General features: G+C 46.3%; 1 protein-coding gene across 35 annotated transcripts in view; it reads right to left on the reverse strand.

Moving 5' to 3' along the window:
• The window catches only part of TCF7L2 (transcription factor 7 like 2), a 200368-nt gene that overhangs the window by 15863 nt on the left and 160659 nt on the right, over positions 1-23846 (reverse strand). For 16 of the 35 annotated variants that reach the window (XM_018041212.1, XM_018041213.1, XM_018041227.1 and 13 more), the window contains 4 exons: positions 11039-11171; positions 8445-8547; positions 6332-6418; positions 797-937 (listed from right to left, as the gene is read on the reverse strand). In XM_018041212.1, coding sequence (XP_017896701.1) covers positions 797-937; positions 6332-6418; positions 8445-8547; positions 11039-11171 — 464 coding nt within the window. The remainder of the gene's footprint in view (positions 1-796; positions 938-6331; positions 6419-8444; positions 8548-11038; positions 11172-23846) is intronic. The other 19 variants (XM_018041243.1, XM_018041208.1, XM_018041223.1 and 16 more) reach the window with 3 other exon arrangements.

The following is a 23846-nucleotide window of genomic DNA, read 5'->3' on the forward strand; positions in this document are numbered from 1 at the left end:
GTTCAGTTGCTCAGTCGTGTCTGACTCTTTGCAACCCTAAGAACTGCAGCATGCCAGGCCTCCCTGTCCATCACCAACTCCCGAAGTTTACCCAAACTCATGTCCATTGAGCTGGTGATGCCATCCAACCATCTCATCCTCTGTCATCCCCTTCTCCTCCTGCCCCAAATCCCTCCCAGCATCAGAGTCTTTTCCAATGAGTCAGCTCTTTGCATCAGGTGGCCAAAGTATTGAAGTTTCCGCTTCAACATCAGTCTTTCCAATGAACACCCAGGACTGATCTCCTTTAGGATGGACTGGTTAGATCTCCTTGCAGTCCAAGAGACTCTCAAGGTTTACAAACACAAAATTTTCCCCAGCCAGAGGGAAAAGCACACTGTGACCGTTTCCATCTCAGCCAGTGTCTCTTGCGGGATCAGGGATGGAAGGTGCACGTGCAGTCAATCGTGTCCGACTCTTTGTGACCCCATGGACTGCAGCCCACCAGGCTTCTCGGTCAATGGGATTTCCCAGGCAAGAATACCGGACTGGGTTGCCATTTTCTCCTCCAGGGAACCTTCTCAGCCCAGGGATCAAACCCGAGTCTCCTGCGTCTCCTACACTGGCAGGCAGAAGTGCTTGCAAATCCCAGTCCCTCCAAAGACACAAAGAAAGAGCTGTGTTCTCCCCGACAGTGGGCACATGCCTCCCTCTCTGTAAGGCAGGTGCTTACTGAAGTCTGACCAACCTCGGGCAGGGCCACCACCCAGGCACCGCGGGCTAAACACACGGTGAAGCAGAAGAGGAGGACACTTACGCGCTGTGGAGTGAGCCGACGTCACTCTGCGAGGACTCCTGTTTGACTGTCGGCGTGACTATGGCCGGGTGGGGAATGCCAGTCGTGTGCAGAGTGTGATGTGGTGGGACCATATGGGGAGGGAACCTGGAAGACAGAAAGCTGTGTAAATCGTCAGAATCAAAATGAATGAATGGGGAGGGATGTGTACACACAATTACAAGGAAAGAAAGAAAGAAACAGCACGCAACACTCACATGAAAGCAACCCAAGGCATATGAAACCTGTCAGCATTAATTAGTGACAGATTAAACATAATGACTCTCGTAATGTCATTAAAGCCAATCTTCCCCTTCATTATTGCTACTGACATGAGACATTATGATTGCTAACATCTTCGGCAAAAGACAAGTTCAGCCGGTATACTTGGGCGACAAAGTAGGCTTGGACTACTTGCTGGAGACAAGTCCACTGGTTTGGGAGGACACTGTTAGTGGCATCTAAGACTATTTCTTAAGTCCTAATCAGCACTAGAATGAAAGATGAAATCTTTTGTTGCATATTGACAGCTAAATAAAATATTAACGCGGCTGAAGTATATATACATTTTTTGACAACGCCGTGCATGCCTCATTAGGCCTCATTCTGTTGATGGGAACGCAATAAAATTTTTATTTCTCTTTTGCTGCTGTGGTCCCATCGTTTTGACAGTCATGGGAGAGAGTGAGGCAGAAAGATGGGGGGAATCCAAATCACTGCCATCTGGTTCCCAACATACGTCACGGATGTTTTAAATAACTTTGTATCAGAGATGGCCCCAAAAGAGCATTTTACACAGACAACCCCCCTGAGTGAAGCTTTGAATTCTGGGATTTGTATATCCTTTCTCACTCTAAAATTCTAGGGTTCCTAAATTATTTTTACTTAAAATACTGCCTATGCATTAGAAGACCTTATAAAGAATGATCAGAATTATTAATAAAGAAAAGAATAGTCTGTGTTTTTCCTCTAATGCTGTTTACTTTCAGGCATGTTATTTTGGACATGGTTTAAGCTGTAAATTGGCATTTCTCAACCATGCAAACTAGCCAGAACATTCAGAGCTAATTTTAAAATGCTCTTGGTTCATCTCCAAACTGACAACAGGATGCAACCTATGCTACTGCTGCTGCTAAGTCGCTTCAGTCATGTCCGACTCTGTGCGACCCCACAGACAGCAGCCCACCAGGCTCCCCCGTCCCTAGGATTCTCCAGGCAAGAACACTGGAGTGGGTTGCCATTTCCTTCTCCAATGCAGGAAAGTGAAAAGTGAAAGTGAAGTTGCTCAGTCGTGTCCGACTCTCAGTGACCCCATGGACTGCAGCCTACAAGGCTCCTCCGCCCATGGGATTTTCCAGGCAAGAGTACTGGAGTGGGGTGCCATTGCCTTCTCTGGATGCAACCTATAGCTCTCGTCTTTTCTGATACACTTGGAGTCACAATTTGTTCTCGGTTAGAAGAACCACCCTCTTAAAGGAATGTACATTACTGTACAGAAAGGTGGAATGAGGGATTACAAGGGGTGATTCCCCCAAAGAAAAAAAAGGGCAGCCCCCAGGTTCTGCCCTGACAAGATCAGGCAAGTTCAGGTGAAGGGGGAACCCAGATCAAGCAACTGCTGCCTTCAGCATAAATCCAAACCATGGCCACCCCACGTAGCAACCAGGGAAGGACCACCTGCTCTTTAGGAAGTCAATTCTGCTGGTCACTGGAGGTGCTAATGAGACTTTGTTGTGACAGTTAGTTCACAAGGATCCTGTACTTTTTGCAAGGTTCTTTTCCTATGTGGACTGGAAATCTAAGTAGTTTTCATTTTACCAAAAGAATGTAGCAAATGTTCATCAGAAGAAAGGTGAAAAATTAAAAGTCCTAACTGACTCTGCACAGATCAACAGAGAAACTACCAATAAATAATGCAGATTTTTGAAGAGGGCCCAAAATCACAGTGGGCATTTGACTTGGAATTTCTACCCTGATGTGGCTTTCTCCCATAGCTGCCTTGACAAATTTACCAAAGTTTGGTAACAACAGCATGATTTTTTAAATAAGAGTCATGTGAGTTCTCTTAGGGTGTCAAGAAAAAGGAAAAAAAAGGAAAAGAAAAACCCTGAGAGAGAGAGAGACTGAGGGGAAAAAAAAAGTAACTTCCATTCCCATCCCCTCTCCCCCAACAAAAAATAAAGAACAAAGCTTGGGAGGTACTTGGGCTCCCAAGTTACACCCTGTTCCTTCCCAGAGTTTGAAGGCCTCTGAGAAAACGTAAGTTAAGAACATGTGTTCTTTGAAGCCCTTGGGTGAAGCAGTGGGTGGAGTGGCAGCTTTTACTGTGAATTTTAAAGGCTTGACATTCCTCAAATACATACATTCCCTTCCTGCTGAATGAGAATATGTGTACAGACAGAGAGAGAGAGAAGGGGGAGAGATAAAAAACACTCTGTGTGCATGTATGTGTGTGTGTGTCTGTGTGTGTACACCAAACACCACAGTGCGACACCAGAATCTGAGTACATTCTGGGGTGGGGAAACATTTCTAGTGTAGCCATGAAGACCAAATACTTCCAAGTTCATATACCCACACCCATATTCCTATACCTGAGAAATGTATGGCAGAGAAAGGGACTCACGTGTGAGTGTGTGTGTGTGTGTGTGTGTATGGGATATACATACTTTCATGTAAGAAATTCCTTTCTGCAGACAACTATTTCGTGCAATGCAATAAACACCCTAAAAATTCTAAGCAGCTCATTATATCCCCCCGTCTGCTTTCATGGCTCCAAGCCAGAATATAATGATGAACCTTAACTTGTTAAGGACAACTAATTTTTGTTTCTGGCTGTCTCAGGGGCTTCTGCCTCCCCCACTCGCGCTTTCCTTCACTGTTGACACGTTTCTGTTAACTGGATGTCATCTGCCGGCCTTGATTTTATGCACAAGCAGTGGGATGCATTTTCCTGTGCAACAAGCCTGCTTTGAGCCGCATTAGGTTTGTCATTATTCTCTCATTTCCCCCCTTGCACTTGTAACATTTCATCTCTTCCTGCCTTATTTTTTGTGAGCCACGGTGCACCCACATTATGGTTTATACATGATCTCGCTCCCTTTGAAGCCGGCAGATTTCAGAGCCCGCTCTCGTCAGGAGAAGAGCCTTGCGCCAATTTAGCAGGCTGAGGGCCCGGAGCTCCAACATCTCAATCTAAAGGGGGTCACAGGGTGGCACAAGTGAGTGTCAGCAAGAGCTGTTTAATTGCCAATCTAGGCTTCTCCATGGTGTTTAAAGTATAATGACCCATCACTTAATTCTGAGAAGCCCTGGCCCCGCTGCTGAAGAGAATGAATATCAAAGGGTGTTCTGGAACAGGGCAAGCTGCCTACATTCCCTATAACTGCCATAAGTATAATAGACCCATACTTCTGTCGCCCCATTACCACAATAATGTATTTAATTTGCTGTATACGCTTTTTAACTAGCTACCTTTCATAAGGCCTACCTGGGGAATCGGCCGCCTACCCCCCGCACCTCGAGCCCCCTAACCTTCCCTCCCACCGTTCCCTTCCTCTCCTCCACCCCCTGCCCACCTAGAAATCATCGGCTAACCTCCTAATGATAATTCAATCAATAAGCTTAACCTCAATCCCTATCCTACGATTACTGCACCGCTTTTCACCTCTGTAACACACCGAAGAAACAAACACGAAAAACAGCCCGGCGCGTCGGAGGAATGCTGGTTCAGAGGAGGTAAGCCGTGGGTCCATGGTGCTCAGGAGCAGTTCTCCTCCTGGGAGACTCCCTATTCGTTCCCAGGCTTTCCGAGGTTGTGGTAACATTACTTAATGAGAATAACCTTCCTCTTCTTGCGAGAGAAGAGGACACACAAGCATTTTCCCGCCTAACCAATACTGGTGTGGATTTAGAAACTGACATGATTTATCACAGGTGGGAAACAGATCTTTACGGCTGCACAATACCCATGGCGTGATGACAAACGTTAGAGATGCTACAATTTATGCTTCTTCATGAGTGTGGTTCTTACTCTTTCCTCCACCAAAATCACTGTTTCCTAAGTAGGAAAAGAGGCATCATGGCCCGTCTTTCCAACCCTTCCTTTGGTCTAGGGTCCTCATGCTGGCTACAGAGATTGGGGAAGGAGGCTGGGAGGTGGCATCCCTGCCATGTAAATGCATGCTAATTTAATTAGGTGCCATCCTCAAAATGGATTTGTTGTTGCAGCCCATCAGGAAAGTCTAAACCTCCACCGATTTAATTAACTTGACTGAAAATCAGATGAACAGAAAATAAAACTATCATTAGGAGCAATTAGTGACTACTTAAACATACTGCTGCCAACCAGTTTCTAAATAAACGACCAGTCACTGAAAAATTAGCCAGAATTAATTAGAAAGGGGGGAAAGAGAACATGGGGATTAAAAAGATCTAGGTACACACATGTGGGTATATGTGTATGTGTTCTATACACATTTATATGCTTAAAGACGTGTGAACGTATACACAGTCAAAGTGAAGTCGCTCAGTAGCGTCCGACCCTTTGCGACCCCGTCGATTGTAGCCTACCAGGCTTCTCCATCCATGGGATTTTCCAGGCAAGAATACTGGAGTGGGTTGCCATTTCCTTCTCCAGGGCATCTTCCCGACCCCGGGATCGAACCCAGGTCTCCCGCAATGCAAGCAGATGCTTTACCCTCTGAGCCACCAGGGAGGATTTTTTTTAAACTTCAAAAAATTTAGAGCCGCACAGGCCAACATGGTCTCCATCAGCCACATATGGCTACTGTGTACTTGAAATGTGTCCAGGCCAAATTGAAGAGTGTTGTAAGTGTGAAATATACATCAGATTCCAAAACGAAGTACACAAAAAGTTAAGAACTCATTAATAGTTGCTTACAGTGATAATGTGTCAGAATGATATTTTGACTAATTAGGTTGAATAAAATCAATCATTTAAAACTGAGTTTTCTTTTCTCTTCTTTTAAAAAATATGGCTAGTAGAAAACTTAAAATTCCCTTTGTATATTCCCTACACATAAGGCTCACCTTCCATTTCTACTGGACATTGCTACTTTAGACAGAGATGTGTTTGGGTAGGTGGGCGAGAGGGGAATGCTCTTTTTTGCTTAAGAGCCTGGAGCTTTGCAAAGACCAATAACCCTCCCTTAAATTCTTCTTTGTATATACAATAATAAACTTACCTACACGCTTTCCTTTCTTCCCTGATTTAGGGCAACAGAGAAATAACACTTTTCCTAATTATTTCTTCCTGCCTTCTTAAATTCTTAAAAATACTGACTCAGTAATTCAACCTTAAAATTGTGGCATCACCTACCTGGGAAATTCAGAGCAATTTTTTCAGTATTTTCTAGGAGAAAAGCCTAACACTCTATGGGTCTTTCACCCTTAGACCTACACATAACAGACCTGCCCGGATGGTCTGGGAGCATCCAGAGAACTTTCTGAAAAGTGACTCATGACTTTGGTTGAAGGCGCTGGGTCTTGGAACTCACCTGGACATGGAAGCGTTGACAGTCAGAGCTGTGGGGTAGGGGTGACGGAATCCTCCTGTCGTGATGGGGTACACTGGCTGACCTTGCCTACAAAGAGCGGGGTACATGGTGAGAACGTGCAAATGGGGGTGGGGTGGGGAAAAGGAAAAGAAGAAAAAGGAAAACTTCTCTCTGCACAGTAAGCTTTATTCTCATTTGATCAGAACAAAAATCTTGGGGATTGTACAGGAAGGATCAAAGGGAAGAAACACAGAACAATTTGAATGCCATAAATCTGATAGGAATGGCTAATTAAATTTTATAACCTTTGCTTATGTCAATAGAGACCCTCTCCCCAAGCTGAAACTAGGTGTTTTGTTGTAATAATTAAAGGCGAAGTCTCGCTTGCTTTAATGGAGCCATCACACTAATTGAGGGCTACACATCCAAAGGAAAACAATAATGAATGTAAATTTATACCAAAATAAAGTGCAGTGAATCAAAGGACTTCAGTTGCGCTTTGGGCCTCTTTCGGTATTTAGATCTCGGTGAGAAAACATTAAATTAACAGAGCTTAATTTGTAGCCTTTTGTCAAATTAACAAGTGTTGACAAGAGTTACCGGGGGGAGAATCCCCAAGAAGAATTGTGGGTAACCAATAGACAATCACACCTCATTACAATAATTAAAAAATACAGCAACATGCAAAATAGCATCCTCATGAAAGACACACAACTTTTCCTGACAGAGGGTTGTCTGAGTTGGCTATTCCTTTTTATCTAGCCTTCAAATATCTCCCCATCAGCTGAATGGGGCAACTGATGACTGAGGACTAGTGGAGGCACAGCCCCACCCACTGAGGAAGAAGAAACAGGACACACATTCCCATCCACATCCACCCTTCCTAATAAAAGTCAGGAGCAAAACAATAAACTGAAACTACACCTGGGCTTGGTATTTGGTACAGCCACTGTGTAATACAAGTTTTTCTTTTTTCTTAAAAAAAAAAACAAAAAAAAAAAAAACAACAAGAAATTGTAGAATATGCTGAGCTGGAGAAATCAAGGTGGAACTGGGGAAAAGAGGTGAACCACTTTGAAACTGTATCTTCTTTAAGGTCATGAAAGGTTAACTTCCCCGAGACCCAAACTTGAGAGTTTTTCCACGATGTATTCCTGATAGGATTCAACAAATTGTCCTGTGTTTTTCAAATAGTAGAGATCACCGATACACATGAAGAAAGATATACACAAAAGCACACCATCATAAAGCACGTATCACATGCATGCACACAAACACAAAGACAGTATGCTTATATGTTAAAGGACTTTCTGCTCTGATTTTAAAATACATGTTAAAGTTGTCTAGGAAAGGTTAATGGGTGGCGCTATAAAAGCAAGACTAGGTGATAGGAAGACAAACTGTCAAAGGCAGTTTGATGATGTGGAGTGCTGCCAAGACCTAGGGCTGATACTCAGGAAGGCCCCGTACCCTGTAGTGAGGATTCCAATGACCCCACACTCCCTCCCCTCAGAGTTTGGTGAGCCACTTAACATGCAAAGACTCTCAGAGAGAGATGCTGGTTGGAGAACATGGAGCTTCTCAAAAGACGCAAATTTCCACTGTGGCTGTCAATCTTGGGAATGATGGTTGGGGTGGGAAGTGGGGTTGTGACCTCCCACTCCCACTCCCACTCCCTGATTTCAAAACCAACCCACTCCTCTGCTGCCTCAGTCCAATGACAGGACTCCAGTTTGGGCTGCCGCCCGAAGGGGCAGGATAGGCCTCACAGGAGAGAAGCCCTCAGAGTCTTCTGCGATTCCCAAAGTACCTTAAGGGTATCTTTGTTCCCAGAGAAGAACCTAGAGCCTTTGGTGACCACGGGTCAAGAATGCTGAATATCAATAGCTTTTCTCTTATATCATCCATCTGAATGGCTATTGACTTGCCTGCTTTTCCACTGGGCAGATTAGCAAGCATCTTCCCCACAACTCCCCACCCATGGCCCTCCCTCCTCTCTCCTGTCTTCTGAAGACACACACACACACACACACACACACATACATGCACAGAATAAATAATAAGCATGCCCATGTAAGAAACAAAAAGGAAATTAAAAAATGGAACTCCTTACTGTGGTACTAACCATCCTAGCGGATGGGGGATTTGTCCTACGGTGCCAGGTGACAGCGGGTAGTACGGAGATATATCTGGAGGGTGCGGAGGCCGTGGGATTCCTGGAAGAAGCAGCCACAGTTTCGGTGCAAGAGAAAGAGAGAAGGGAAGAGAAACCATCAAGTGATGGGAACAGGGAGAGGATAAAAAGAGACATCGCCTCTGTAATCCTAGCATGAGCTGTTTTCCGTGAGTCTGATCCTAAGACTTGTCGGTAAGTTTCATCTCATTATCCCTCTGCACCAGCTTGAAAAATTCATCTTCTTCTAGATGGATCATACACTGGCTAAATACATACAGACTTAGAAAATGCCGGCTTGGATATTTCTGCCTCATGGGATCGGTGTGATTATTTGAATTGGAAAAAAAAAAATCTAAAGGGGCTGGCACATAGTAGGGGATCGAGTAATATTAGATTCCTTTGTCCTCACAACTTGTCATTTTCTTCTCTTTAATTCTAATGACTTTCCTGCATGAGAGTTACTCCTCTGGTTTCTAAAATACTTTTTGAGTTATAGCTTTTAGAAAGGTTACTTCTAAAAAAGAAATCAGCTTCTAAAAATTAACATCTAAAAACGTTGTGCTAAGTCACTTCAATAGTGTCCGACTTTGCGACCCTGTGGACTGTAGCCCACCAGGCTCTTCTGTCCATGGGACTTTCCAGGCAAATGGGAAGTCCAGGGTGGGTTGCCATTTCCCTCCTCCAGGGGATCTTCCCAACCCAGGGATGGAATCAGTGTCTCTCACATCTCTGGCACTGGCAGGCGGGTTCTTTACAACTGTTTAAATCTGTCAAACTCTGCCTTGAAGATGAGCTGTAGGAGAAACTTGACCAATGCCTTGACACCGTATCTAAGGAAGAATCTGAACTGACCAGACCAGGAGATGCTGGAGGCCTGGTACACTTGGCTCTAGAACCTGGCTTTCTAGAGGGCAGAGGCCACCGCGGATGGGGTACTGCTGGACCATGAGGCTGCGGAGTGAGTTCTGAAGGTCCATGCACCACACACCCATTAGTTCCATAGGCACATATCCTGCAATTGAGAAATCCTTGGTTTCTTAGAAATCAAGAGGGCTGGGAACAATTCAGGCCCAGAGCAGTCGACCGACACCCCTCAAGTGGAAAGCAAAACGAACAATTCCTCAGAATTAAAACAGGACTGAAGGGAATGAGCTGTGTGTTCGCAGATGAAAACTATTTCATTTTTTTAAAATTCGTTCAGGAAGCTTTTAATCTGTAAATTAAGCCTCCCTGGGTGACATTTTCATGCAGACACTGCTTTCTCTCTATTACAAAAACCAAACAGATTAGCTGGGCTTGGACCCTACACCAAGCCACTCGCACACTTGAAAGAATGTTCGCAGAGGAAAAGTAAACAGTCCGCAGACGTTAATCATATGTTTTACGATAACCATTTAAAAGCTATTCCCTGTACTACCATTATTTAAATGAGACGTTGAAACTGCCATTCACTCGTGGAGCCTGGGGCCGGCTGGCGGCCTCCTCCAGCCATCCCAGCGCCAGGCTCGGTCCCCCACGAGCACAAAGGGGGCTCAGAGGCTGCTGAAAACCAGCTAATGTGTGGCTTCATTCAGGGGCAGCAAAGACGGCCTGAACAGGCAGTCTACCTCGGCCCAGCATCCAACAATTCCTTCTGACCAAGTGACATGGAATAGCCATTCTGAATTCATCCTGCTAATTAACCAGCTAAGAAGAGAAACCAACGCCAGCAAGTGCATCGCCTGGCCAGAAAGAGACACCCTGGCCTTAGCTGTTCTCCCAAGACCACTCCAGTTCGTTTTAAATCTTGTTTCAGGGGAGCTGCAAGTAACCTCGCCTTCTTCCTCTCCCCACTTCTTGGAAAAGGCACCTGGACAGAGCCATGTGGCATCTTCTGCCTGAGACCCTAATGGCTGTTCCTTGATGCAATGAGGAAACCACCTTGGACTTGGGTCTTCCTGTCTGTAAAATGGGCTTGAGAATAAAGACTCAGGATATTACAGGTGAGGAAGAGCCCATGAGCAAAGAGAATGCAGAACCCAGTGATGTGATCTCTCAAGGGTACACCAAGTCATTGCCAAGGGACTATAGTCCCTTAGCCACCAAGGGAGCTGGGGCTTCAGGGAACCATGCTGTTAGGGCTCTTAAACTCCCACGGAGCTGAGGAGGAGTCCATGAGATGCCTCCAAAACCATTACTGCTTCCGAGTCTGTCTGAGGTTCTTGGAGTTATAAGCTACTCCTGAGAATAGCCACTCCTGAGAACAGAACTCATAGCAAGGTTCCCAAGAGAGCCCCTCAGGGGTAGCTGGAGCTCTGGAGATACCTGAGCACTGAAAATGGACTTCTCCAAAGGGGAGGAGAGATCCACTCCCTCACCAGGCTCTTGTTTCCCGAAAGAGGTTCCTGGCCAACACGTGGGAGAGGAACAGGGGCCCCTCCACTGCCCCCAGCCCAAGTCCCCAGACCACCCCCTGGCCCCCGCCCACCACAGCAGGTCCTCCAGTGGTCCCGGGACCAGCACCCTTCTCTGCACCCAAGCATGCGTCCTACCTGTTTTGGGGTCTACGTCAGCTGGTAAGTGTGGAGGTGGGTTTCCCGGCGTGAAGTGTTCATTGCTGTATGTGATAAGAGGCGTGAGAGGGTGGACATGATGCGGGTGCTGCACAACCGGCACTTTGTTCGACTGCAGGGAGGGAAAGACACAGTCACGCCGGCTCTGCAGCCCAGGAGCCCGACCCGGCAGCCCCGACCACGCCCTCCCACCTGGATTAATAAGCACAGAAGAGGACACAGTCACGGGCGGCCCAGGAGCCCGACCCGGGCAGCCCCAACCACACCCTCCCACCTGGATTCCTTCAGTGCAATCAACCCCGCCTGGCCCTGGTCCCTGTACTAAAATAGCAGAGGGTGATGATTCAGCTCTCTGGGTAGGTGTACCTTGGTCTTTACACCCCCACCCCACCCCCACCACTGAGCCTGGCTTTTAAAGTGCCTTCTCCACCACCACCACCACCACCACCACCACCACCACCACCACCCCGTCACAGAGCCCAAGAATCTGCACTTTTCCCATTGGCAGATAAATTGGAAGTGATGGCTTTAATCCCCCAGGTCTACTGTGCTTCTGCAGGTGGGGGTCTCTCCCACTCCAGGGCCCCACGGGAGGGACCTTCAGGAGGCAGGCAGGCTTCACGGGGGAAGGCTTCCGTTGCAAGAAACTGGCAGGGCCCTAATCCCAGCCACCTCATCCACCACCCCAGGCTCTGAACCCCTCCCGGCTCCTTAGAACCAGTGGGCAAGCTACAATCCTTCACAGGCAGCGAGGATGAAAAGCCTCACTCTGGTCTGGTTGGGAGTGTGAACTTTACCAGAAAGCTCTAAACTGCCAGCCGAGCACCTGCATATTTTATGCAGATTACAGCAGCCTGGATTCATTACGAATCTCATTAGGAAGTCAGAGGAATGCTAACAAATTAACTAGATGATGATGAATTGGGCTAATAAAGGGTGTGTACACATTTTAGAAACAAGCAGTTCTGGAAAACAAGGTACAGGCAATTTTTATGTTTGGGAAGTGTTGACAGGTGAAGAGAAGGAGGATTAAAAAAGAAAAGAAAAGCACCTTAAAGATTTTTCTAGTTGCAATGATCAGACCTGCCCAAATTATTCTCCATTCCTTCCCCTACCCTTCTTTCAACCATCCCTCCCCCTCCCCATGCGATGCTGTAACTTAGCCCAGCAAGATCACAAAGAAAAAATTAAGCTGAAACAAGCGAACTACTGGGCCATTTACCGAGAGTAATCCAATTGCAAAAAACCCTATTCCCAATAGAGGATTTTCACTAAAATCCTACAACAGGGACATTTAACCAGATTAGGTACCAGCGAAGATAAAGAGGCTAGTATTAGATGATGAATGGATTAGAGTCAACTTTCATTTTAGAACGTGTCTTCATTTCCTTTTATTACTTTTAGGAAGGCACAACTTGCATTAACATCAAGGAAAAGGAACTGCATTAGAAGAAAAGAAGGAAGGTTCCAGTGCTGCCCACTAGCGCCTCTTGAGTTCAGGGACCGCCAAGCAGTAAATTCTCTTTATGGTTTTCTTGTCTTTTTAAAAAATAAATAAAAATAGGTGAAGAAGGGGTGTGATAGAGTAAGAGTATTTCTTACCACAGTTAATTGTGCGGAAGGCATTTTAAAAGGTGCTTCTAACTTTTCCATGGGTATGTTTGGAAAGGAAAATACACACTTTCTAGATGCTCCCGGAAAAAAACCAAAACCAGAAAAAGAAGTCACATGTCCAAGAGCCGGGCTTAATGACTCCTACAAACAACTGGATACTTTCAGAGAAAGACAGATATAACTAGTGGCTCACAGAAGCCTTGTACTGTCAACTACCATTCTGCAATCAGAACACTGAAATTCAAAGCACCCAGTGACACTTCCCAGGAACAGCCACGGAAGTCTGGACATGACCAAAGTGAGCAGACTGAAGGACTGCCACGCCAAGGCCAGGGCCAGCGTCTCAGCGTCTCACAGACACGCACTGAGGAGTTTTCAGGAACCATTTCTGTCTCAGACAACTTGAAAACTGCCCAACGAAAACGCTCCCACTGTGTGCTGGGGTGGAGGTGGAAAAGAGCAAGGGGCACACCTATCAGATGGACTGGAGACAATCAGGGGGAAAGGAAAATGAGAGTTGCTGCCTTCTAGAAGTTTTCTATCTGGAGAGATACACAACTGCTGAAATGGACGCAGACCAGCCCCAGACAGTCTAGAGTGACTGTGGAAAAACTCTGGGACCCTGGGAAGAGCCACAGAGAGGCCAGGGGAGGGGACACTGTCCCTGAGGAGCAGAACGACTTTGAGGGAACGGGGCCACAAAAACAATGGAAGAAAGCAAGTGCCTAAGTCTATGACGGGAGAAGAGCAGTGAGACTTGTATTTCTCAGCCTTGCCGAGTCAAGCATCTTTCAAGATGATTATCACAAACATGGGTCCCTATTACTAAGAAAGCTTCACAGGGACCTGATTCAGTAGGTCTGGGCTCAGGACCCAGGCATCTTGCATCTGCCTATGGAGGGCCACAGGCACCTCTTCCTTTCAGCCATGACCCCTAGACCAGAGAACGAGAAGGTTCCATACAGGCACAAAAGGTTAAGAGACTTGAATCCTAATCATGGATCAAGTCTTAGTTCTGAAAGAATTCATGGGAAGGGCTTAGTATTAAATATAAAACCTGAGACACGGTAAGCACAGGAATGCTGGTTTATTGTTATTTTTATTCTTTGGGCGAAGCTGTTCGAAGGATGGCACCGTTCCATTTTGCAGTTCAGAAGCACAAATTCCATGACTATCTTCCAAGGCAAGAAATGCAGGGGAAACCCTCTCTCTCTACTTGTGCATCGAAGGATGAAGATAGCGTTTCAGCTATAGTGAAGTTCACGGATGTGTGAGAAAAATTAATTCTCCCTCTTCCAGTTAGACACATGCATGAGAAGAGGATTCCAACAAAAGCTGGACACGTGTTATGTCCAGCATCCCTATCATATTATTTTGTACACCTGAGTCTGCAAGCCAACTAGTTTTTTCCTATTCATTCAAAACTCTATAGTATGGGGGGGGGGGGCAGAAAGGAGTGAAGAGATATGACGTTTTAACTGCTGCCTGGCTTTGGGGGTGGGGAGGGAGAGGGCTATTGGGACATGGAGCTCTTCTCTGATTTGACTACATACTAGGCAGGTCCCTAGAAACAATAGTCTTTACATGTTGGGTGGTTCCCAAACAAGGTAGGGGGAATGCAGCCGTGTGTGCAGAGACCAGGGTCTAACTGCCACTTGCACTGAACCTGCCTATACCTGGACTGCTTTTATGATGGGAGGATGTTCTGGAAAACGCCCGTGTCTCTCCAGCCTCAGATAGCCACAATCCTTTCTGTCTACACCATACTATGTCCACTGCTGGGATCATGAGGCACCTTCCCTGGTCCTACCATAGCTAAGTCCCTGAAGGACAAAGACGGTGTCTTGTAGACCTTTGTGTCCCCTGTATTGCTCAGCCTGTGTGAGTGGTGAGTACACTCTTATAATAAAACTGTAACAGTAAGCACCAGAAGAAGAGAAGGCTAGAGCCAGTCTCCCAGATTCATTTCATTCAAATGGCAGTGCTCTTAAATGGAGTCTACTCAACATCACAGAACAGAGCTGGGGGCAGGGGAAGCCTTCAGTAACCATCTAGTCTAATACCTTATTACAAGCGTCTTTTGGGGGGAAAAAAAATTGGTTTTCAAGCCCATTGGCTTGAACACGGTGACCAAGAGTGAAGTGAGAACATTCCAGGAAGACCCACGTTTAAATCCTATTTTAATCCAGCTGTGTAACCTCTCGCAAGCCTTCATTTCTGTGCAAACTCCCGGTGAGAACTAGGTCTACCTAAGAGGGTTGTTGTGAAAATCTAAAGAGATCATGCTTGGGAAGTGTGTATTAGCCCAGTGCCTCACACATCCACACACGTAAGGCAAAGAAGCTTTGAAAAATGAGAATTACCGTCCAGTGCTAACGATGAGGGCTCAGTGAAGGTCACGTTCGCTACCCTTCCAGTCTCTTCTAATTAAATTCACAGGGGGCAAGGCAGCCATAGCCCGCACTCCTTACTGCAAAGGCTAAGACGTGCGTGGCAGGGCAAGAGGACAGGGGTGTTTTGTGGCCTTTTCCTCAGGTGCACGCCTTTCTTAAAAATGCAACACTTAGTCCACACATATAGTTAATTATGTCATTTGAGAAAAACCATCCCTTGATTATGCTAATAAATAACACTGTCACAGAAGAGTTGGAAGTTAAATAAGAATAGCTGGAGATGACCAAGGTCCTTCAAGAATTAAGGGTAAGGCCTTGAAGCAGAAGCTGATACAAATGATACACAGAACAACCACCCACACAGGAAAAGTTCCCTTAGACTTCCCCCTTCTCTAGGACCAGCTCCCACTTTTTTTTTTTTAATGAAAATAGTTTTCCTTTTTTTTTTTTTAATGAGAAGCTTTGGTTTTCCAGCAAACCCTTTTAGAGCTCTTTAGCTGAATGTGTTAAGAGTACCACTATATGCTAGACACAGTATAAAGAGGCAAAACTCCATTTTAAAAGTTTTTGTGGATTTCCCAAGTCATTTGGTCCTAATGGAACTGGGTTATAATTGCTATAATGAAATCATCACTAGAAATAATTCTTTGCAGTTTAAGGCCTTGGGGATGAATGTGACTTGATACCCAGTTCCTCCAGTGCTGTCCCTACTTCTTTAAGGAGGTCTTTACAGATTGTGTTCAAAACCGTACCACCCTAAGAAAATTCGGATGTGAAAAGTTCCTTTTCTGGAGGATGATAGAAAACCTTCCAGAAGTGCATCTGGGAAATCTAAATCAAAGCCACGCTGTATGCTGGGAGTGCTGGTGGGGTAAACAAGCTGAAAAACATATCTCCTCCCTCTTTTTACAGAGTCCAGTGTTCAAGACAAACAACCATAACATAAAACCAGGCGCCTCTTAGGTTAAGTGTTTTATCTAAATATTAAATATGTCTTTGAAACTAGCCATGCATTTGCAAGAAATCATCCCCCTTCAGGGACAGCTAACTAAAGATCAAGGTTGAGAGAATGGCAATCATGGGAGGCTGCCTGGAGAACTTAAGCCTTAAAGAATATGACGAGCACTAGGAATCTGTGAGCCAGGAAAAAAAAAACAACCAGCAAACATTCATAAAACATTCATAGAATGGAAGTTCAGGGAGTGAGGCCACAGCTGCTCATAAGCACCAGCACTAGCAATGCCTGAAACTCACCCAGAGGGCCGCTCCGGACCCCTTGTTGAGACGACCATCTCACTGAGGCCTCTCCGGCTCACAGCAGCGCAGCTTGCGGCTGCCACACTAAGGGAGCCCCGGCCCATGTGTTGACTGCGACAGACTATTCAGTCCTCACAAACCTACACGGCAGCTGCATTTGTTACCAGTTCCACCCAGCAGGTGAGGACACGGGTCCCAGGCCCACCTTCTGCTGCTGAGTCTGCAGATATGGGCCCTGGATGGGGCTGACTGCCAGGTGGAGGTTGTGAACTGCACCCAACAAACGTAGCCTGGGCCGACCTCCCCCACCGGATACAGATGATTCAGGATCACAAGGGGACACTCTGGAATCCAGACCAGTTCGGCACACAGCGCTCCCCCGAACCCCCAATTAGGAGTAAGCTCAGGGCTCTCCGCCTTAGTTAGGCACGCCCTTGCCACGGAGCACGAAGCATTTTTAGTAGGGATTTTCATACCATGTGGCTGCTTATAGAGGGAGGGGTGTGAAACATTCAGTGGGGATATTTCTGCTTCTCAAATACAGACACAAGTGACATCAGGAGACAGGCGTGGTCAGTCCCAGCAGAAAAGGAAAAGTCAGCTTAAAACCCGAACTTATGAGGTAAATAGTAACTATTTAAAAGGAATCAAAATCTTCCTGTGACTTTAAATCCTGGAGGCTTTCTGTTTTCTACCTGGAGGCATGGCTGTGACTCATTTCTTGCCAGTTCCCTTCATCTAGCTCTCTGGATTTTGAGCACTGAATGGTTAAATTAGAAAGAAAGGGTCCTTTAACAGACCTCAGAGTGCACAAAGCCTTTCCACCCAAAGTATTCATCCCACTGCAGTGGGGGGGGGGGGGATGGGGAGGGGGCGCCCCCTGTGGCTGACCTTTGACCCCTGGAGAACCCTTAATCCCGGTGTTCTGCAACTCGGCCCTGCCACCCTCATCGCGCCCACACACCGATCCACTGAATGCCGCTTGAGATGGGGAACCCAGCAAGTGAGAGGGTGATTTAGGCCCTTCGAGATTCCCCTGCCGGCCCTCCGCTCACCCCAACCCCTCCACCTTCCCTAACTGTGGGGAACCCAAAGGGAATGAAAGCTCGCCATTCACCTCGCAACCTATTAATCAACAGACGTTGAAAACAAATAGAGCCATTGCTGGCCCTGGCCTCTCGGGCAGCCGGCCCTCCTCTTCAATACTCCCCTATGGCTCTCCCTTTCTGCACAAGAAAAATGGGGCCAGAAAGTGCCTTTAGGAGCCCAGCACAATAAAACAAAAGCAGCACAGAGGAGCACTTGTCAGCCTTCTCCCCTCCCTGGGGCGGGTAGGGAGGGTCTTCAGGGTCTTAGATGACCGGCCCTCCCAGGGTCTGAAATCAGCATCAGGAAGGAACACACTTCAGGCTCTGTTTACCGGTTTGTTTGTTTTTCTTAATGGGTTTATGGCTCATCTTGATACATTTTTCCCGGACACTGCTTCCTGTGGCTGTACCAAGGCCAATGGCACCTAGCAAAACAGTAACAGGCATTGCATGTCACTGGGGCCATGGAGTGCTGATGGGCAGGAGAGGTTGGGACAAAGAAGCGCTGTTTCTTCCTTATCAACCATCAGCCCCCACCCCACCCTGTGATTCAACTAGTCCTGTTTCGGGGGGGCTATGATCCAGAGTGGAAGGGTCAGCGATGGTAGTCTTCCTGCCGTAACAACCCATCGTACCAACAGTGAACAGCCACTTCAGTGCTGAGATGATGACGTCAGGGAGTGCCCTGGAACCAGGCCTGCGCTCACAGCCAGACTTACCTGCTGAGCATCTCACTACTCTATCCTGTAACCCTCCTGCAGGCACGCATGCAGGCACAGAAGGGAAAGGTGGTGGGCGGCCCTCCACTGGGGCTGGGGCCGAAAGGGCTGTTTCCCACCTGAAAGGGCTGTTTCCCACCTTCATTGTGACCCTGTGCCCAGCCACCAAGGGTCTCCCCGCCTCCCCCAGGTGCAGGGGCTGTTCATGGTTGGGTGCTGCTCCTCTCTGCCTAAGGCTCTGTGCCACCCCCCCAACCTGGGCCAAGGGGGCATTGTTTCCTGGGGATCAGACTTCTATGGATGGCTACAGCACTGCCCGTTGGAAATGGTAAAACCAAGAAAGCTGCACAGGGTTTGAGTTTTGTTGAAGAAATGAGGTGGTTCAAAGAAAAGAGGTCTGCCTGGAAGATGCAGAAAAGAAACACGACCCTGCAACTGTGGTACCCACTATGTACCGCCTGGCCTCAGTCATGTGCCCACAAGGCTGGAAAGTTATAGCTTCTACTAGCGCCAGAGTCTGACACTCAGGATGTTGTTGGTTTTGTGAACTATCAACGGCTGACTTTTTCCTCCCCCTTCCCCTCTTCTTTCTCTGGAATCAGATCCATTTAGACAGCAAGAAGGAGAGAGAAGATTCCCCCAGCCGTCTACGAAATTCTGCCGACTCACAGTTCCTCCCGCACTCACACAAGCATTAAAATTCTTCGAGCAGGGAAATGATTGAACAGGGCAGGCAGGGAGAGGGTAAATGTGCAGCCAATTTTCATCCAAATTCTCACACACACATGAATATACATAAAACTAACACAAACCATCCTGAGCCCTTAGCCTTTTTTTGGGTGAGGTTTTTTTTGCTGTTTTGGGGGTTTTTTTTTTGCCCCTTCTATAACATAACAACATAGCAAGTATTATAACCAGACTGCTGAGCATTAAGGGTCTAGGGGGCCAAATTCAGCTCTTCTTAATGACCATGTCTCAATCACCCAAAAGGAGGAGGGGAGGGGAGGTGGGGGACTGAGGTGTCAGGATGGGGAGTGAGCACATGAAGGGGAACATTTAAACCTTGAAAATAAAGATGTGGTCCAGCTGCCTGGCTTTGGGAATGTTGCAGTCAAGGCCCGACCCAGGAAACCTGTGCGTTCACAGACTCTTGAACAATTACTTCCAGTTAAGTTCATTAAACAGAATTTATTTCCACTCACTCACATTTATTCTCCAATAAAAAGAAAGCATCCCATTGTGCTTCCCCCAACTAACCTTTAAAGCACTTGGAAGCTTATGCCTTGGCCTACCCAGTCCAGGCTTGTCCCTGACCACTGAGTTCCCAGGGTTTTCTTCCTGACTCCTGCCTCCCTTCAGTAACTTGCCACAGTATCCAGGAGGGTGGAGGCGAGGGGAGGGTGGTGTGCAGAGCAGTGCAAGGGGGCCCTCTGACAGTCCTAACCCTCCACCAGGTCTCAGAGATGAAGGACCAACCACTTCACCCTGAAGTAATTTCCTAGGAATTTGCAACCTCCACCCTCCAGCCAGCAAGATATTTTTCTACTACTTGGGCATTAAATGATTAGTGTTAGCATAATCAATCTTGTTATGTCCGAGTTTGTAGGGAATGTTTGGGACTTGGGTAAGAGGGTACAGCTGTTTCTAGGAGAGTCAATTTTCAAAACAGAGCCAGGGATAAAACTAACCTATTCCAAATGAAGAAATCCAAAAGCTCAAATTCAAAACAACTTTTTTAAAAATAATGATTTCCAGACCATCTCCCCCAAAACACAACCACCCCAAATCTAAGGATTCCTAAATAGTATGGAAAGGAAATCACCAATTTTGATTTCGAATAAATTTTAAGTACATAATGGTTATTACATCCTGGGAATTTCAAGCAAGAAGCAGTGAACAAAATTTGATACCACCTTTCTAATTTACAATGCCCAGCTATATAAAAATGTCTTTAGTGTTTCTTAAACACGCTGTGCCTAACTTTCCAATCTAGGCGGTATCTGAAAGCCATACCTGTTACATGAGTCTGATAAGAGCTCAAGAAACAGTCACCTTCAGAGAGCAGGTAAATTTCTCCCTAGTAACAAACAGATGAACTGAGAGGTGGGATAGACATTTTCATGTGACCCCACAGATACAAATGACCCAAACTCGGAATTAGCAGGAACCCAGCAAAACCAGACTACAGGGAAGACGAATTCAAATGCAAAACGGGACTGTTCTGCTCTGTTCTGCCTGGTTAGTGTCCCAAACACAGGCATTCTTCCACGGACATCTATAGCCTCCATAAACGATACACGCAGAAGGACACGGAGCTACACTGTGGTGAGAAGGACACAGCACCACCCCCTCTGACTGCAGCTGTCGAAAGTTTAAGGTAACAAGGGAATGACCCAGGCAAAGTTCACTTACAAAAAAAAAAAAGTCTTCAAATGTGTGCAGAAGTATGTAATCTGGATGGCATGTCAGGATTTCATCACATTCCAAAATATTGCAGAAGGAAAGAATTCCATGACATAGCTCAGCCAGGCCCCCCACCATCCCCAAACCACAGAGGGGAGGTTTCCTTAAAAATATAAGGTTGCAGGCTCTGTTGCTTCCAGAAAGTACGGAGGCAGCAGCCTGTTGTGATAATACAAAGATCATAATATCTGTATCATCAGAGTCAGGAATTTACCCTTTCAAAGGAACTCCCTTCCCATAAGCCATCAAGAATAGAGGCTTCCCCATACCAACACAGCAGGACTGCTATGAAGTAACCCTAGTAATTTGAGTAAACAAAGGTCTGGAACCTTTCAGGAGTCTGGAAATTTGTGGCAAGACAATTTATACATTTGCAGTGCCAGCCTGCACTCTTCTCCCCACAATTCTTGACAGTTTACACCATCATACACTGAGCTGGAAAGTTGCACGGAACCAGAAAGGGAAACCAAGACACACATCCCTTCATGTTCAACTAGAGAACTACCCACCACTTTGATAGTTCAATATGACACAGAGGATTTTAATTCATGATTTTGAAAACATAAGGACTCTTATAGTCTCTAGTATATTTCACTCCTTCTTCCCCTAAATATCAGACCTAAGAGTTGACTGACCACTGCAAATGCAATGTTTCTTTGGCCGTTCGACAACAATAAAAATTAATAACAAAAAGCAATAATTAAGACAAGTAAGGAATCACCTCCAAGAGAATGCCCTTACAGCTTGTGGCAAAGGATTTGACCTAAGAGTTGAACAGAGTATCAAGTATTCTAAGCCCCAAATAGGTACTGCAAAGGGGCCTTCTCCCTGATCATTAACAGCGCAATAGGCTGTCATCAGTCTTTGCTCACATTTCCAAAACACATTTTATATTACATTTACAAAATACAAATACCACAAGCAAGACTGGAGCCCTAAAAGGCTGGCAGCATCTAAATTTGGAGATTGAAAATAAATACAACCAAAGACAGAGCAACACAAAGTTAGTATTAAATATGAAACCAAAATACACAGTTTACACAAGCCCTGCTACTGGAAAAGCCTTATTGTTCAAAAATGTTTCAAGCTTCCAAACTATGCTCTTCCATGAGAGCACATCATTTTTCCTTCTCTTTCTCCCAGTGAAGCCCACCCTGGTGGTGAAACTGGGCGGGGGCCGGTGCTATTATTTATTAGAAGAAATCCCAAATCCATCCCACCACCCTTTTCCAGATTATAGCTCACTTGCACTTGGGGAGCTGGGTCTGCATTGCTACAGAATCATAAGGATGGTGATAAAAGTCAAGCTTTCTGTACTCCCCATCTGTTTTTTTTTTTAATCTTTCCCTGTCTTCCCCAAAAAACCGCTATGTGAGAGAGAACAAACCGTACATAGTGAGAGAGAATAGCTTGAGTTGACCATTTACTCTTGTCTTGGTTTTCCTTCCCACTGTCTGAATCAAAAAAAAAAAAACAAAACAAAAAACAAAAAACCCAAGCACAATGGTTTAATGGTCAAGACTATATATAAGCAAGGACATGAGCACACACACACACACACACACACACACACACACACACACACACACACCCTACTACTCACCCAGCAATTCAAATTGAGGTGCCAACCGCCCAACTGGTGGAAGAGAGTGAGCCCAGAGGCCCCCGCGCCTCCCTTCCCACTCAGATCTTCCACTCCCACTAAGACGGTATTCCTAGGGTCCATAATAGCTTTGGTTTTCTTTCTCTCCACCTCAAAAAAAACTTTCTCTGTACCTTCAAGATGGGACTGGGCCAGCTTTTTTTTCTCCTCCCTTACTGCTTTTCTCACTTTTCTTCTTCCTCCCAGCTTCCCCTCCCTTTCTCCCTTTCATTTTAAAGAGCTTAAAAAATGCATCTTAAAAGATGGAGATGGCTCCCAATTTCTGCCCTGGGACACTCAAAATGCTCCCCAAGCTCTTGCTCACGATGCCTGCAGTTATTTGGTTAATTCTTCCCTCTCCACACACATCCCTCTGAAACCAAAAAAAAAAAGCAAAAACAAACAAAAAGAAACCAAATCATCTAGTTCGACTGGTTACAGATTAAATTTTTTAAAAATTAATGAAAAGAAATTCCTCCCAGTTTCTACCCTGTACCACCGCAAAATCCTTGAAGGAAGGGGGAGGCCCATTTCCCCAGCCAGCTCGGGCTCTAAACAGAGTCCCCCCTCCCTCACCCGTTACCTTGGGCAGCGGGGCCAGAGCCACCGCTAAGAGTAGCTAAGAAATTACGGTCAGCCATGAGGGAAAATGATCAACCGAAGGCAGAAGGCAGGCACTTTATCTACAAGATTGTCAAATCCCTCAAAACAGATTTCTTAGGGAGAGGGCTGCCATGGGTTGGGGGATGGGGAGAGGAAAGTGCACTTTCTTGTCAGTGATACGGCAGTGACACTTGGTAGGGCCTTGCCTGACACACATACACACCCCTCTTTTCCTTCCAGAGCAAGAGACTGAGCCTCTGAGATTTTCCAGTTGACCTCTCTGGAAGCAGAAGAACGGAAGCTTCCCGCGTTCACTGGCATTCCAGGAGTCTGAACGCTCACTGGCTTTCTGACTGTAAGTTCTGTGAGCTTTCTCCCCAGAATGAGAGAGAGAGGGAAGAGAGGAGAAGGAGAAAAAAGGCAATCCCTGAGTCCCCCCAACCCGACTTACTTTTCCCGGGTCTCTCCTAGGATCCAGGACTGGGAACATGTGTGTGGGTTTAACTTAATTGGAGTTGAGAGACCCAGGCATCACAGGCCTGAAATCATCCTCTTTTCCATGAAGGAGGGGACTGGGGGAGGGTGTCGGCTCCAGGAGGGGTTAAAGACAGAAGAAAGTTGCAGAGGACGCCACTCACCCAGAGCGCCTTTCCAGTCCTTCCCCTCCCCAAGTGTGAAATCTTTTCACCCTCTTCAAAAGCAAACACACAACTCCGATTTGCATGCAGGTAAGAAAACACCCCGGCTGCCACATGGCGTCCCGGCCGGCACCGTACTGCTTCAAGCAAGACCGGTGGCAAAGATACTATTTCTTCTGGCGCGGGACACCTAACATACAGGAGATGTTTTTAATTTACCGACTCGACTGTCCAGCTGCTTATCTGCAAACCCACAGGGCTGTTTCTCCTGATGTCGGTCTTTAAGCAATCCATTACTATACCAGACAAGTTGGTACCCCTCGAAACTTCCACCTCCGCACAATGTCCCCTTCCACAAAAAAACCCACAA

Source organism: Capra hircus, chromosome 26, assembly GCF_001704415.2.
Source record: "Capra hircus breed San Clemente chromosome 26, ASM170441v1, whole genome shotgun sequence".
NCBI classification, from domain to species: Eukaryota; Metazoa; Chordata; class Mammalia; order Artiodactyla; family Bovidae; genus Capra; species Capra hircus.